The 13891-nt window shown below is 59.3% G+C and overlaps 1 protein-coding gene across 9 annotated transcripts; it reads right to left on the bottom strand.

Annotated features, from left to right (window-relative positions):
- Positions 1 to 403: 403 nt before the first annotated feature.
- Positions 404 to 7205, bottom strand: MRPL23 (mitochondrial ribosomal protein L23). 9 transcript variants are annotated; one of them, XM_025451855.3, is made up of 6 exons: positions 6021 to 6245; positions 5640 to 5772; positions 5223 to 5345; positions 4340 to 4422; positions 3762 to 3835; positions 404 to 606 (listed from the first exon to the last, which is right to left on the bottom strand). In XM_025451855.3, the coding sequence occupies exons 1-6, from the start codon at positions 6070 to 6072 to the stop codon at positions 442 to 444; spliced, it is 630 nt and encodes a 209-aa protein (XP_025307640.1). In that variant the 5' UTR covers positions 6073 to 6245; the 3' UTR covers positions 404 to 441. The 9 variants fall into 9 exon arrangements, with proteins under 9 accessions (XP_025307640.1, XP_025307642.1, XP_048952283.1 ...); XM_025451856.2 differs by lacking the exon at positions 404 to 606 and adding an exon at positions 1089 to 1387 and having other exon boundaries at positions 6021 to 6254; XM_025451857.3 differs by lacking the exons at positions 5640 to 5772; positions 6021 to 6245 and adding an exon at positions 7102 to 7205.
- Positions 7206 to 13891: the final 6686 nt, after the last annotated feature.

Below are 13891 nucleotides of genomic sequence, written 5' to 3'. Positions count from 1 at the left end.
AGGCCAGTGATCCTTCCCACCCCCCCCACTTCGTCCTCTGTTTCCGGCATCTCCCACCCTCTGTGCACTGCTTCGTGCTGGGTTGGCATCTGCTAAACACGCTTCCTCTGGGTCCGCCCATGGACACCTCCCCACTCGAGAGCCACCAGTGCTGCCACCCTAGACCCTCAGCAGGACGGGCTCCCTGCCCGTGGTGCTCGCCCCACCCCACCTCACAACCTGTCTGACACAACCTTCCCCACCAAGACCTTCGCCGTAGGCTCACGGGGCCAGAAATGGGTCACATGGTTACAGTCCCCACAGGCCCTGCTCCGTGCCTGCGGCCAGGTGCCGTGTGTGCCGTGTGCCATGGGGCACAGCCCTGCACAGGGACATGTGGGACAGAGGACACGGAGCCTGTGGCCTTGCTCCACACGCAGGACTTTATTTGGACTGGGGCCGTCACAGGCCGAACCAGTCGGGGACGCCACCGCGCCGGGGATCGCGGGTCTGCCTCCGCCGCTGGTCCTCCAGGAGCTGGTCCCGGATGTCATCGTCACCAGGGCTGCCGTCAGGGCTCTTTTTCTCAGGAAACAGATCCGGGAACGTGAAGGTCTGTCCGTGCGCCTATGGAGCAAAGGCAAGCAGGGCAGCTCTGAGTCCAGGAGCCTTCTCACAGGGGGCGGGGGGGGACGGGACCCTCCTGCCCAAGGCCCGGGACGGACACGCGGCCAGCATGTCCAGAGCGATGTCCCTGCCTGGAAAACAAACATGTCGTCCGGCCGCTGGCTTTTATCTCACAGCGGGAAACCATTACTCTGGACAATGCCCCTTTTCATCGACATTATCTCTTTATGGAGTGGCGTCTGCACCGGCGGGAGCCTCATTAAAAGCAGCCCAGCAAAGCGCCCATTCACGGGCGCGGGGGCAGCGCGGGCGGACCGGGGGGCAGGAGCGAGGCACGGGAAAACACGGCACAAATGATGTCTGGTGCCACACTGAAACTTTTTCCATCCAAAATACCTAAAGGCCTCTGCCCACATTAAAGGCTGCCCCTCCTCCCGGCTCGGAGCTTGGCAAATAAAACGCATAGAACGTACAAAGAAATGTACATATGCAGCAGTCTATAAATCAAGACCGGCTTTGCAAATTAACTGGTTTTACATCTTTCACTAAAAGTTCAGAATGTGCCAGTGTCGGCCAAGCCCCAACCCAGACCCCCGAGCACGTGTGTGGGGCACCGGGCTGGCCACCGCTGCAGCGGAGGAGGGGGCCCGGGCAGCTCTGAGGTGCCCTTTCAGTCTGCTGGGTCCCACGGAGCAGCCCCCCGAGATCAGGGCACGAGAGGGGCGCGCGCCAGAGCCGCGCTGTTTCCAGACGGGCAAAGGATGGAGGACGGCATCCGTATCTGGAAAATTTTAATAAGTAAAATCAGTAAAGTGCGCTGGTTCTTGGAGACCCTTGTTTTGTAAAGAAATTTGGCTTTGGGCAGGCAGCCAAGTATGATCTGAAACAGCCCGCACGCCCCACCCGAGAAGGGAAGGTTTATAAATTCTGATCACATGGCGCGGAGCGCGGGCCCGAGTGAAGAAAGCAGGGCTGTGTGCGCTCAGTAGCCAGCCTGCACCAGGATTAGCTTACACAGCTCAACACTGCTTTTTTTTTTCTTTTTTAAAATACCAAAGGGCAATAGTTTACATGCAAGGCTGATTGCCCAGAACGGGGATTTATGTTTAATATATCGAGGTGATTTTGCTAGTTTTCTGAGGTGGGGGAAACCCAAAATGACATTTTAAAATATAAATACAAAGATGCCAATTTGCAACAGCTCCGGAAAAACGGAGGGAGCCGGTGAGAGAAATTCTTCACTTCTCACCAGAGACAAGAGCCACTTGTGGGTGCCCCTCTCCAGGGAACTTCACCTTGTACTTTCAAAAGTAAACCCTCAGCCCCCACCCGCCACAGTGGAGAGCGTGCTGGTCAGCAGAAAAGCGCAGGAAAGGAGCAGTGTGGGAAGCGGCCCCGGGCCATGGCCTGGGCCCCAGAGGGCTCCCGCCTGCCTGGTGACGCTCCTCTGCCGCGTGGGATGCGGGGCCACAGAGATGTGTATCAGGTTGTCGGGGGAAGCGTGGGGCCCCCACCCGCCTGACGGGCTCTTCCGCAGCCGGCAACTCAAAATAGATTCGGAAACTTAATTTGTGTTCGTGATTGACCCTCTGTGTGCTTTACAATTAGCTCTGTTTTTAGAAGCCCCAGAGCGGGGCCCGCAGGGACGCGCTGGGAGAGGTTGGCCCCGGGAGACGGGGGCAGAGAAGAGACCCCTTCAGAGAGGCAAGGGCCCCGGCTTCCTGCCGGTTTCCAGGCCGGACAGAGGCGAGCGGGCCTGGGGGGCGGGGGGAACACTCCCGAATGTCAGTGGGGGCTCCCGGAACGTCAGTGGGGACCAGCGGGAGCGGGGCTGCCCAGCAGGGACGCTGCCCTAGGCTGTGCCGCCTGGTCTCACGGGGGAAGAAAGGCGCCCCCGCGGCAGCTGCACGCAGCAGATCTAAGCGGGAAGAATGCAAGGGTTCGGGTGACTCAGAAGCCACTTGTCACCGTCACTGGCCCACGGAAGGCCTGGTGGCGAATGCCGGCACAGGGGGTGTCAGCCCGCACGCCATGACAGAGACAGATGGCCCAATTTCACACATAGGACACAGACGCCTTTATATGGCCAACGGGCGCTCTCTCCACCTGGATTGGCTGATTATATGCACAGCAAATATTAGGCCAAATAATTAGGGGGGCCCCTGTTTAGAACAACAACTGTGACTGTTTTTCAGAAAAGCTGCCACGCTGACTGGGTCTCTTAACAAACTGCCTCCTCATGCTCAAAATAGGTCTGCAGGCCCCGGGAGGTTTTCACAATAGCGCTACTGCCATCTAGCGGCCACGGCCAGCCGCCTCCCGCCGCAGGCTCCACTCCGGCTGTCCACCCTGGGATGGAACAATCTGGAAGAACCCCCCCATCCCCCTCCAGGGGTTTCAAACAGCAAGGGCAGCTAAGGGACCCTGCAAGCAGGGCCGTCCCTGGCAGGTTTGCATGGAGATAGCGAGGGACCCGGCCGTCCCCTGGAGGGCTCATCTGCAGAAACACATCTGGGGTCCCCTCTGGCTGGAAGGGGAGAGCCTGAGCAGGGGCCCTGAAGTCATGCTCTGGGCTGGCAGAGGCTCAGATGGGGCACTGGACCCTCCCCCACACCCCAGGCCAGGCAGGAGACACGGTCATGAGAACCCGACAGACTGTGCCACAGCCTCACGGCCCCATCCAGAGGGGAGGGGGCTCCACCAGGACCCCAGGGCGTAGCAAACGGGTCCAGTGGAGACCCAGGCCCCTGCAGCAGCTTTAACTCAGGGCACCAATGGCCTCCCCGCTGGGGGCTGCCCGCCCTGCAGGGCTCTCCAGAGGCAAGAGCTCTGGCTTCCATCTGAGCCCCAAACCCCTGGGCCTGAGTGGGCCTGCCTGAGCCCACAGCACATTCAAAGTCCAAGGGCACGACACGGCTGGCCCCAGAGAAGTTCCAAGATGCCCCGCGCCGTCTCCTCCCATGAGCTCTGCCTGGGGCTGCCGGGGATTAGGACGAAGCACAGGCTCTGCCCTGTGCCCTGGGCCTGGAGATCCTGCCTCTCAGGGCCTCCCGGGGCCCCAGGCGGGGCCGCTGCACAAACACGTCCCCCGCACCAAGGTCACGGTCGTGATAAGTCACGCCCAGGACTTGGGCCTCTGCCCGAAGCCCACTCACCAGCTGCACATAGGCCACCTTGTAGTCTGGTTTCTTCACCCTCACGTTCCTGTAATCCCTCTTCCTGTTGGAACCTGTTGGGGGTGTGTGTGGGGGGGGAAACGACACATTGTATTCTGAGCACGAGATTTTTCAGCCCAACTCATCCAGGACCCACTTTCTAGAAAGAGGCAAACATGTAAGAATTGGTTGGTGTCCCACGGATGATAGCACGTCACACCCGAAGTGTGACCAGTTCACATTTACAGACCATGTTCCAGGAGCACATGCCACTACCGCGACCCTCTGCTCTGCTAAACACCCAAACGTATCTAAAATAAGTAAAAAAATTGACTTCTGTTCGTCGGCACTGCACCCCTCATGGGAAGGCTGCGTACTTACACCTCAGGGTGCGGGGGGGGGGGGGGCGGGACAGGGGGTTAAGAGGAACAAGGAAGCGCTCTGCCGCCCCAGCTTCCCAGCTGGACGGGGAAGGGCACCCTGTCTGTGGTGGTCGGGATGAGGCCTCGTGAGCTCCAGGGGTGTTTGGGGGGCTGTGGGGAGCCCCCCCACAGCAGGGCAGCAGGGCCAGCACGCACCATGCTGCACCCTCGTCCGCACGGCAGCCACGGGTACGTTGTAGATGCGCTCTAGGTAATTCCTCAGGTCCACCCTGGTCATCCTGGGGTAGAGAAGGAAGGTAAGCATGTCCCAGCCAGGCTGAGATGACAAGTGGCCACCTGTCCCCCACACAGGAAGGGGGGGCTGCAAGGGGCTCATGCTCACTTGGGGCTGGGCTCCTGAGCAGAGCTCTCCCCAGGGAAGGGTCAGTCTGGGGGGCGCCCCAGGCCTCTGAGAGCCCACTGGGGCCGGTCCTGTCTGCAGCCCACCACCAGGCCATTTCCTAGAAATGGGGGCCCAGGGGGTGGGGAGTTAGGCCCCCTGGCCTTTTCCCCTGAAGTGGCATCATCACCGCAGCCTGGCCGCTCCTCCCCGCCTCTAAAGGCTGCTGCTCAAGTCAACCCCGGGACCATGTGCTGGGGCCATCACATCCTGACACTTCAGAGTAGCGCCCTGCAGCCTGGGGGACAGGATGCTGTGTCCCTCTAGTTGCCGGAGCCTCTGTGAGGGAACCGCCTGGAAAACTAGGGTTTTGGAAGCTGTGGTAAGAACCTCCGAGAGCCTCGGCCCAGCTGCCTGGAAAGAGCACGGAGCTCAATGCAGTTAAAGAAGTGCTAGGCTCTCCACTGGGCTTCCCTGGTGGGGGAGGGGTGGGCGTGTGGGGGGGCAGCCCAGCCTCACCACCGGAGGCTCTGCAAACAGCAGGCCCTCGGTCAATATTTGCAGAGCAGCTCGGAGAGCCGCCTGTGGTGTTTTCACAGCGGGGAGAAGCCACACATAGGAGCCAGGTTCTGTGACACCACCAGGACTGCCCCAGTAGGGAGGGGGGTACTCCCCAGCCTGAATTCCTCAGGGGCTTACTCCATGGGGATCCGGAACTGCACGGTGTCCTCGGGCTGGGCCGTGCCGGGCCGCACCAGCTGAATGAAGAAGTTTGTTCGGAAGATGCGGAGCTGGGGGTTGCCCAGCTGGTACAGAGGGTACCTGAGAGCAGGGAGAGATTGGTCTGTATCAAACATTCAGAACCCCAAGGGCGCCCCCAGCAGACCTCCGTGTGTCTACCCACAGCAACAGCAGTGAGAAGCAAAGCGGGGGGCGCTTCCTACAGCCCAGTGCCCCCACAACCTCCCTCACTCACTGGTCAGATCTGCCCAAGGTGGGCACCAAGGTCCCTGGTGCCCACCAGCTCGACCAGTGGGGGCTGCTGGACCTGAGGGCTGGCCTCTGGAAAGGGTCAATGAGTGACTCAAGAAATAGGCCAGTAGAGAGCATGTGTACCATGGCCCCCCCAAAGATGCTGGCGACCAGGGTTGTTTAAAGTGATGGTCCCACAGACAGGCTGCTGGCTGCAGAGTCGCTCCTAACCCTGGCTTACCCCGCAGCACGGGCTGGGAGGCCACTTGCACACTCTCTGTGTGGGTGGGAGAGGCACCAGTCACCTTGACCACTTACCCCCCCCCCCCCCACGCACTGTGAAAGCCCCCAGAGCAAGCAGAGGCAAATGGGAAGCAGTGAGAGGCCATGCCCAGTGCAGAGCAGCCAGGTGAGGGTGCCCGCAGTCTGCAGGGTCTGCATGGAGGCAGAGGGCCGGGGCCGCGGGGAGGGTGGGCACGCAGGGACACAGTGTCATCAGGGGGCTCAGCCTGGTCACCCCGCTACCTCTCTGAGGCACTGCACGTGGCCCCTGATCTTGGGGCACAACCAGCATCATGATGGGTTCAAGGAGGCCAAGTGCTGTGCTGGGCGGGATGAGCAGAGCCAGGGGGTGAGAGGCCCAGGGTGAGCCTCAGGGGCGCTGCGGGGTGTGGGGGCTCTGGGAAGGCAAGACTGGGGCCCTGACCCCGCAGGACCCAGTGGCTGAGGGCCGTCTGCTCGCGGTCTGCCATGGACCGAGTGGGCTGGTACCGGCAGCAGCCCCTGGGTGGGGGTCTCCGGCGCAGGGTGGCAAGGGCGGGAGGCGGCTTCTGATGGGCCAGGCCTCGCCCCCGGCCCCGGAACAGGCCTGCCTTGTTTCCTCCTCCAGTGCAGTCTGGGCCAATGGCCGGCACCCGACGGGGCTCGCTTATTCCCCCTGGTGCCCGACTGCGGCACTGCAGGGGGCGAGGGCGGGACCCGGGGGAGCCGCGCGGTCGGGGCCGGGCCCTGACCCTCCACGTCTCCGGGTCCCCGCGCCGCCGGTGGGCGGGGAAGGGCTACCCCCGGGCGCCCCTGCGCCGGAACACCTGCGCCCGCCCGCACGGCCTCGGCCCCGCCCCCGCCCGCCCGGCCCTCCCGCGGGTCCCACGAGCCCGACGCCCGCGAGGCTCAGGGCCGCCGCGCGCTTCTCCCGCGCCCGACCCAGCGACCTGGCCGGCTGCCATCGGTCTAGCTCCCCCGGCCCCGCCGGTGACTCACCCGCGACCCCACCCTCCCCGCCAGCACGCCCCGCCCGCTCTCCTCCGGCCCCGCCCGCTCCCGGGCCCCGCGCACCTGCCGGGGCGCCCCCGCCCCGCCCCGCCCGCCCCGCCCCCGCCCCCGCCGGGTCCGGCCGCGCGCCCCCCGCCGCCGCGCATGCGCGCACACGGCACTCGTCACGCTAGGGCCACGGGCGCAGCCCTCCTGGGGGGCGCTCGTGGTTCCCGCCGCGCGCCGCGCCCCCCGCCCCAGACCGCACGGCGCCCCGCCCCCGCGCCCCCGCCCCCCACGGCCCCCCACGGCCCCCACGGCCCCCGGGCCCGCGTCCCGGCCCCCGGCAACTCACAGCACATTCCGCGCCATCGCCGGCTTCCGGGCCGCGGGCGGAAGGAGGGGCACGCACAGCCCGCGTGGGCCCGTCACAGCGCCCCCTGGCTTCCGGGAGGGCCAGCGACGCCCCGCCCCCGCCCCGCCCCCGCCCCGCCCCTTGCACCTGCCGCCCCGCCCCCTTGCACCTGTCGCCCCTCCCCCGTCCTCCTGCCCCGTCGCCCCGCCCCCTGGGTCTCCCTACCCACCGCGTCGGCCCCGCCCCGCCCCTCCGTGCTCACCTGACCCATGGCCCCGCCCACCGACCCCCCCACCCCGTTCACCTGACCCATGGCCTCGCCCAGCGCACCTGTCCACACCACCCTTCACCTGTACATCCACCCACCGCTCTGCCCACCGCACCTGCTGGACTGACTGCACCTGCCTCATTCTTCCCCACCTTCTGTCTTACTGTCCCTGATCCCAGTCCCTACCCCACTGCCTCTGCCCCACCCACTGCCCTTGACCCACCCACCTGGCCCCCACCTGGCCTGCACAGCTGAGTCGCACCCCTGACCTGCACACCCTGTAAGAGCCCAGAATCTGGCATGCTCCTGGGTCTCTCCATAGTCCTTCACATCCTCCAAGTGTCCAGAATCCATCTCTCCCAACCCCCTCACCCTGCCCAGGTGCCATCCACTCCCTGCCCCTCACACCCTGTCCATTCTCTGCAGCACCCCGTTAGTCCCACACACCCCTCTGCACCCCACACTACCCCACATGCCATGCCCTGGTGCCCACAGCAACTGTAGATCATGGCGGGCCACCCTTCCAGCTGCTGGTGGAGGTGGGAGATGACAAAGTGCGGAAGAAGCAGGTGGGTGGGCCTAGCCAGGGTGGCTCCATCCCCTCCCTGATCTGGGGCTCCAAGGCCTCTCACAGCCTACAGGCATCTACCCCATCCCCTGTGACCCCTTCCCCTTACAGCTTCTCACACAGCCCTCACTCAGGGGAGCCCTACTCCGTAGGGCACTTCTGGGACCCACTGCCTCTTCCCCACAACAGCATGAAGACCTGTGGGGAGGACCAGGCCCCTAGGCCCCACTCTTCCCCAGTTGCCTGTGCTCCATGGCTTCTGGCCATTCCTCAATCCCTTTAGCTGCCTCTCCCCCCAAAGACTGGCCTGTTCTCTGCACCAACTTCAACTTCAGTGCTCTTCAGAGCCAAGCCGGGAGGGTGTGAGGAGAGTGTCAGGAAATCTGAGGGGAGAGAAGGGACCCCCCAGGAATCGGGAAGGGTCTCACTTCTAGGGTGGGGATGGACCATAGGGAGGCCACAGGGGGGCTGGACCTGATGGCTGCCCAAGGCTGAGAAGAGGAGGAACTGAGTCATGGAGAGGGACTGGAGGGTCCTCCTTCTCCCTCTGTTTGACCTAAGTGGGTTCACCCAGGATGAAGGTACTAAAGATGAGGAGGGGGTACTAGGGTCAGGTTAGCTGAGACAGTGGGATTCCCCTGCTGGGAGAGGGAGGGCCCCATGTAGGAAGAAGTCAGTGGGGAGGGGCCATGCTGGCTGAGAGCAAGAAGGATGGAACTGGAGTATGGGCATACCCGGACCAGGAGACTTCTTTTTAGGAGCGCTGACTCTGGCCATATTTGAACTCCAAGGCATGATGTTGCGTGTGAAGGAGAGGGGCTCACATCTGAACAGGGTGCTGAGGTCCTCAAGGAGGGCGGGGACAGGGATGGGGTCTCCACAGTGCGGACCCCTCAACACTCAGTCCCCCCCATGACTGGCCAACGGGGTTGCTCCCCAGCAGGCCTGGGGTTTCTGAGCACAGAGGCTGGCCTCAGAGCCTGAGGTACCTTCGTGCATCTTCTCCCTTCCTCCTTCTTTTTTTTTTTTTTTTAAATTTTTATTTATTTATGATAGTCACAGAGAGAGAGAGAGAGAGAGAGAGAGAGAGAGAGGCAGAGACATAGGCAGAGGGAGAAGCAGGCTCCATGCACTGAGAGCCCGACATGGGATTCGATCCCAGGTCTCCAAGATCGCGCCCTGGGCCAAAGGCAGGCGCCAAACCGCTGCGCCACCCAGGGATCCCTCTTCCTCCTTCTTTGGTGTCATCAGACCCTCCCCATCGCTGACTGACAGCATGGCTTCCCTGGGCTAGAGTGGCCAGGTCAAATGAAGAATGCTCCATTAAATTCGAAGCTCTGATGACTTTTTTTGTTTGTTTTTAATTGTTCTTAATACACATTATTTTTTAGGGCAATTTCAGGTTTACAGAAAAATTGCACAAAAAGTACCAAGAAATTCTGGTGTATGCCCCTCCCCTCCCCGACCAGCTGCCCCTGTTGTTAGCATCCTGCTCTAGCTGGTGCCTCTGCTACAACTGCTGGATTAATACTGATGCCCTAATACTTCCCGAAGTCCACCCTTGATGATGTTCTACACTCTGTGGGTTTAGACGGACGTAGAAGGATGTATACCCACCATTACGGGGCCACACAGAGTAGTTTCGTGGCCCTGAGCCCCTGCGCTCCTCCTGCGCACGCCCCTCGCCCCTGGCAACCACCCATCTCTTTACTCCGTATTTCGCCTTTTCCAGAGTGTCTCCTGGTTGGAATCTCCCAGGGCCTTCCCACATTAGCTTCTTTTGCTCAGTACCATCCAGTTACAGTTCCTCCACATCGTTTTATGGCTGGATAGCTCATTTCTTTTTCATATTGATAATATTCCCCGTGTAAATGGATCACAGTTCAGCCATCCCCCTACCCCAGGGCGTCTTGGTTGCTTCCGAGTTTCACCAATTATGAGTAAAGCCGCTAAGAACATCCGTGTGCAGGTTTCTGCGTGGACATAAGCTCTCAGCTACTCTGGGTAGGTACCGAGGAGCATGACTGCTGGACGGTATGGTAAGAGGAGGGTTAGCTTTGTAAGGAAACACCAAACTGCCTTCCAGGGGGCCGCACCGTTCCGGTGAGAGAGGGCGGTCCTGCTGCTCCACATCCCAACCAACGTTTCGTGTTGTCAGTGTCCTGGATTTTGGACATTCTCTCAGTTGTGCAGGAACGTACTTATTTTATTCTCACAGTGCATTTTCCTTGGCTACCATCTGACATCTCCACTGGCAGCCCCACCGGGACCCCGTGCTGGGGACGCCCCAGGAGTGATGTGAGTTGAGCCAGGGGAGGAGGAGCCCCTGGTGGGCCCAGGCAGGAGCCATCGGGTGAGGGCGGCTTTCACGCTGAGCTTTCCAGGCCAGGCTGGGGAGCTGGGGCTTCTTTCAGAGAATAGCGGGAGGCCGGGGGCTGAAGGGGAAGGATGAGGGGAGCTTGGAGGTGACTTCAGGATGCAGATGAAGATGGTAGGTCGCAGGAGGGAGGCCATGTGTGCATCCACTCATTCATTTGACCCATATGTGCTGGGAACCTACTATGTGTCCAGCATCTTTCTAGGGGTTGAGGACACAGCACTAAATCGATAAATTCTTTGCCTCCATGGTTCATGTCCCCCGAGGGAGACAAATGACACCCAAGTGTCATAAACCAGTGAGATACCTCAGATGCTCTTGGAGATGCATGTAGGGAAGAGTAACAGGAGGTGGGGGGGACTGTAATCTGAAATGGGGTGGTCGGAGAGCCTCACCAAGAAGTCAGCGTTTCAAGCGTGAAGGGACAGCAGGTGCAAAGGCCTGGTGGTGGTGCGCAGATGCTGTTGGCCCTCAGGAGCCCCTTGCCAGCAGAGTGAAGGGCACTGAGTCCTCTGCCACCCCATGTTCATGGAAGGGCTTCCCCAGGACAGGAACAGTGGGCAGAGATGGGGATGAAAGGCTTCTGGAGGGAGGGGGGTACTGGCTGGCCAACTGGGGTGTCCTATGATTCAATGCAAACCCTACCCTGTCTTCCTGGAGTCAGCTCACTCCCAGGAGACCCTCCCCTTCAGATGCCATCACAAATCCAGGTTGTCACCTGTGCTTCTCAGCGTGGGGGGGGGGGCTATAAATTGGAGGTTCTCACGCCCCCTTTTCTGGGTGCTGTTACTAGATCAGCAGTTACTTATAAGAGGGATAGGATCAGGAACAGCCCGGTGGAAGAGGTGCTCAGGATGAGCTGTGGGGGCAGCCGTGGAGCTTCCGTGCTCTCTAGGGGTGCCACTGTCCCCAAATATCCACGTATTTGCCAGCTGGGGAGCTCACTGCAACCCTTCCCTGGGGGGTTCATGGAAGCTTCATTACATACTCCTGGCTGGTGAGATCACTGGCCTTTGGTGATTCTACCTCCAGCCTCTTGTCCCTCCCTGATGGTCAGGGAACGAGACTAAAGATTCCAAACGCCCTTCCTGGCCCCCATCCCCCATCTCTAGGGCCTTCCCAAAGTCCCCTCATGAGCATACACCCAGCTGTAGTGGAGAGGGGCTGGGTATGCAGGACAGGACACCCACCTCACCTTCACGGCTCTGAGGGGATTTTGGGAACGGAGCCCGAGAGACCAACCATGGTCACAGAAGATGCTCCCATCATCCTTAGGAATTTCCAGTGATTTAGAGCTGAGCTGAGCCAGGAGCCATGGGCAAAGACCCAATATCTACGAGAACTACACTTGGGTCATCTGAACGACCAGATGTCTATTTGCTCTAAATCACAGGGTCACAGCCTGGGTTTGTACCGTGGGAGACACCAACTCGGTAACCAGGCAGGCCCCTCTCCCTGTCCCACTCCCGGCTGGGGCTGGGCTTCCCTGCTTCTCACGGAGAACTGCCTGTGACTCCCGCGGGGCCCTTAGGTCCGCTTGTCTCCACCCTGGTGCCCCCGACTCCCCACCCGGCCTTCCTGAAGCGGTCAAACCCCTGCACAACCCCAGCCTCTCCACCTGACTACACCTCCTGGCTATGTCCAGCAGCTCTGTACTTCTGGCTGTTTCTGTTGGGTATGCCCCTCCTTGTGGTGGGTCCCCTGGGTTTCCTGTTCCAGGGGGCTCATGCAGTAAGCCATCCAGCAGGCCCTGCATCCGCTAAGGGGGCCCCCCCTCCCTTTAAAGGCTCAATTAGCATGAAACGGCCCTGTTTGCTGATGGTCAGATTGGCCGGGCTGGCATGGACACAGGTAGGACAGCCCAGGCTAGGGCCACAGGCTGGGGGAGAGGTGTCTTCTTGCCCCTCCCCTGCACCTCACTGGGTCGCAGTCCTGGCTTGGGGCTCCCAGCAGGCCACACTCCCTATAGTCAAGGTCACCTGGCCAGGATAATGGGTCCCAGTGTGGGACGCACCTGCTTTTGTGGCCTGGCCCTGAGACTTTACCCTGTGAGCTCCTGGTTCCATCCCCAGGAGTTGGTGTACCTGCTCGGTACCTGTGTCCTGCCGGTGCATCTCTAGCCTATTATAACACAGGTTAGGAACCTTTGTCAACCCTGGGGGTGGGGGGTGTAAGCATGGAGTCTCATATGTTTGCATCTACACTTCTTTGGCAACGAGTGTTTGCACTCTTTCCTACATTTATTATTCATCGATCATTTGCATTTCTGATCCTGTGACTTGTCTGGTTATATCTTTTGCTCATGTTTTCCCTGCGAGGGTGTGCTATGGGCTGAACTGTGTCCCACCCAAGGTCCTATGCTGGAATCCTGATTCCCAGCACCCCAGGATGTGTCCGTATCTGGAAATGGGGACTTTACAGAGGTGATCGAGGTAATGAGGTAACATGAAGTCACCGGGGTGGCCCTGATCCAGTGTGACTGGGGTCCTTACAGGAAGAGGACATCAGGACACAGACACGTACGGAGGAACGACCCCATGAAGACCCAGGGAGAGCACGGCCATCCACACACACACGCAGAGAGGCCTCAGGAGGACCATCACCCCCCAAACCATCCTCAGACCCTTGCAATCCCTTCTTTCATCGCTCCCTAAGCCCCTCCCCCTTTCCAATCAAGCAACCAATGACCTGATTAGATTGCATTTTCTGGAGTTTTCTATAAATGGCAGCATATAGCTTGTCTTCTTTTCTGTCTGGTTTCTTTCTCCCAGAGTAACTATTTTGGGATTCATCCGTGCTACTGCGTGCCTCAATCCTACATTCTTTCTGATCGCAATGGTATGGATAGACCACAATTTGTTTACGCATTCATCCACTGATGGACATTTGGGTTGTTTCCAGTTTTGGGCGATTAAAAATAAAGCTGCTATTTACATTCATGTGAAAGTCTTTGTGAGGACAAACATTTCCTTTTCTCATGGGGAAATGCCTGGACGCGAAGACCACATCACATGGCAGGTGTATGTTTAGCTTTTTGAGAAAAAAAGATATTGCCAAACTGTATCATTTAACATTTCCACCAATGATCTGAGGCCCTCTACATCCTGCCCAGCCTTTGATATGTTTGAGCTTTTCAATTTTAGCCATTCTTACAGAGTGGTATCTGTGATTTTGTTTGCATTTCCTCAGTGACTATCAGAGTTGAGCATCAACTCACGAGCTTATTTGAAATTTGAAGAGCAAATTTTAAACATTTTTGGTGAATTTTCAACTTGCCAACTTTTTTGGGGGGGGAATCATGCTTTTGATATTATGTCTGGGAAATCTTTGCTGATCGATATTCATAAAAAATTTCCCCTATGTATTTATAGCTCTGGTTTTACATTTAGGTCTACAATCCAGTTTGAATTAATTTTTGTATCAGTTAATCCTCCTCCTCCTTCTCTTTCTTTTTTTCTCTTGCATGTGGATATGCACCTGTTTTGGTGTGATTTATTGGGAAAGCTATCATTTCTGCATTCGTGTGGGTCTATTTTATTCTCTTGTTCCATTTGAATACCTTTACACCAATACCATC

Source organism: Canis lupus, chromosome 18 (genome assembly GCF_003254725.2).
Source record: "Canis lupus dingo isolate Sandy chromosome 18, ASM325472v2, whole genome shotgun sequence".
Lineage (NCBI taxonomy): Eukaryota > Metazoa > Chordata > Mammalia > Carnivora > Canidae > Canis > Canis lupus.
Note: the sequence above shows the minus strand (reverse complement) of the source record. Positions and strands in the feature narration are given on the sequence as shown.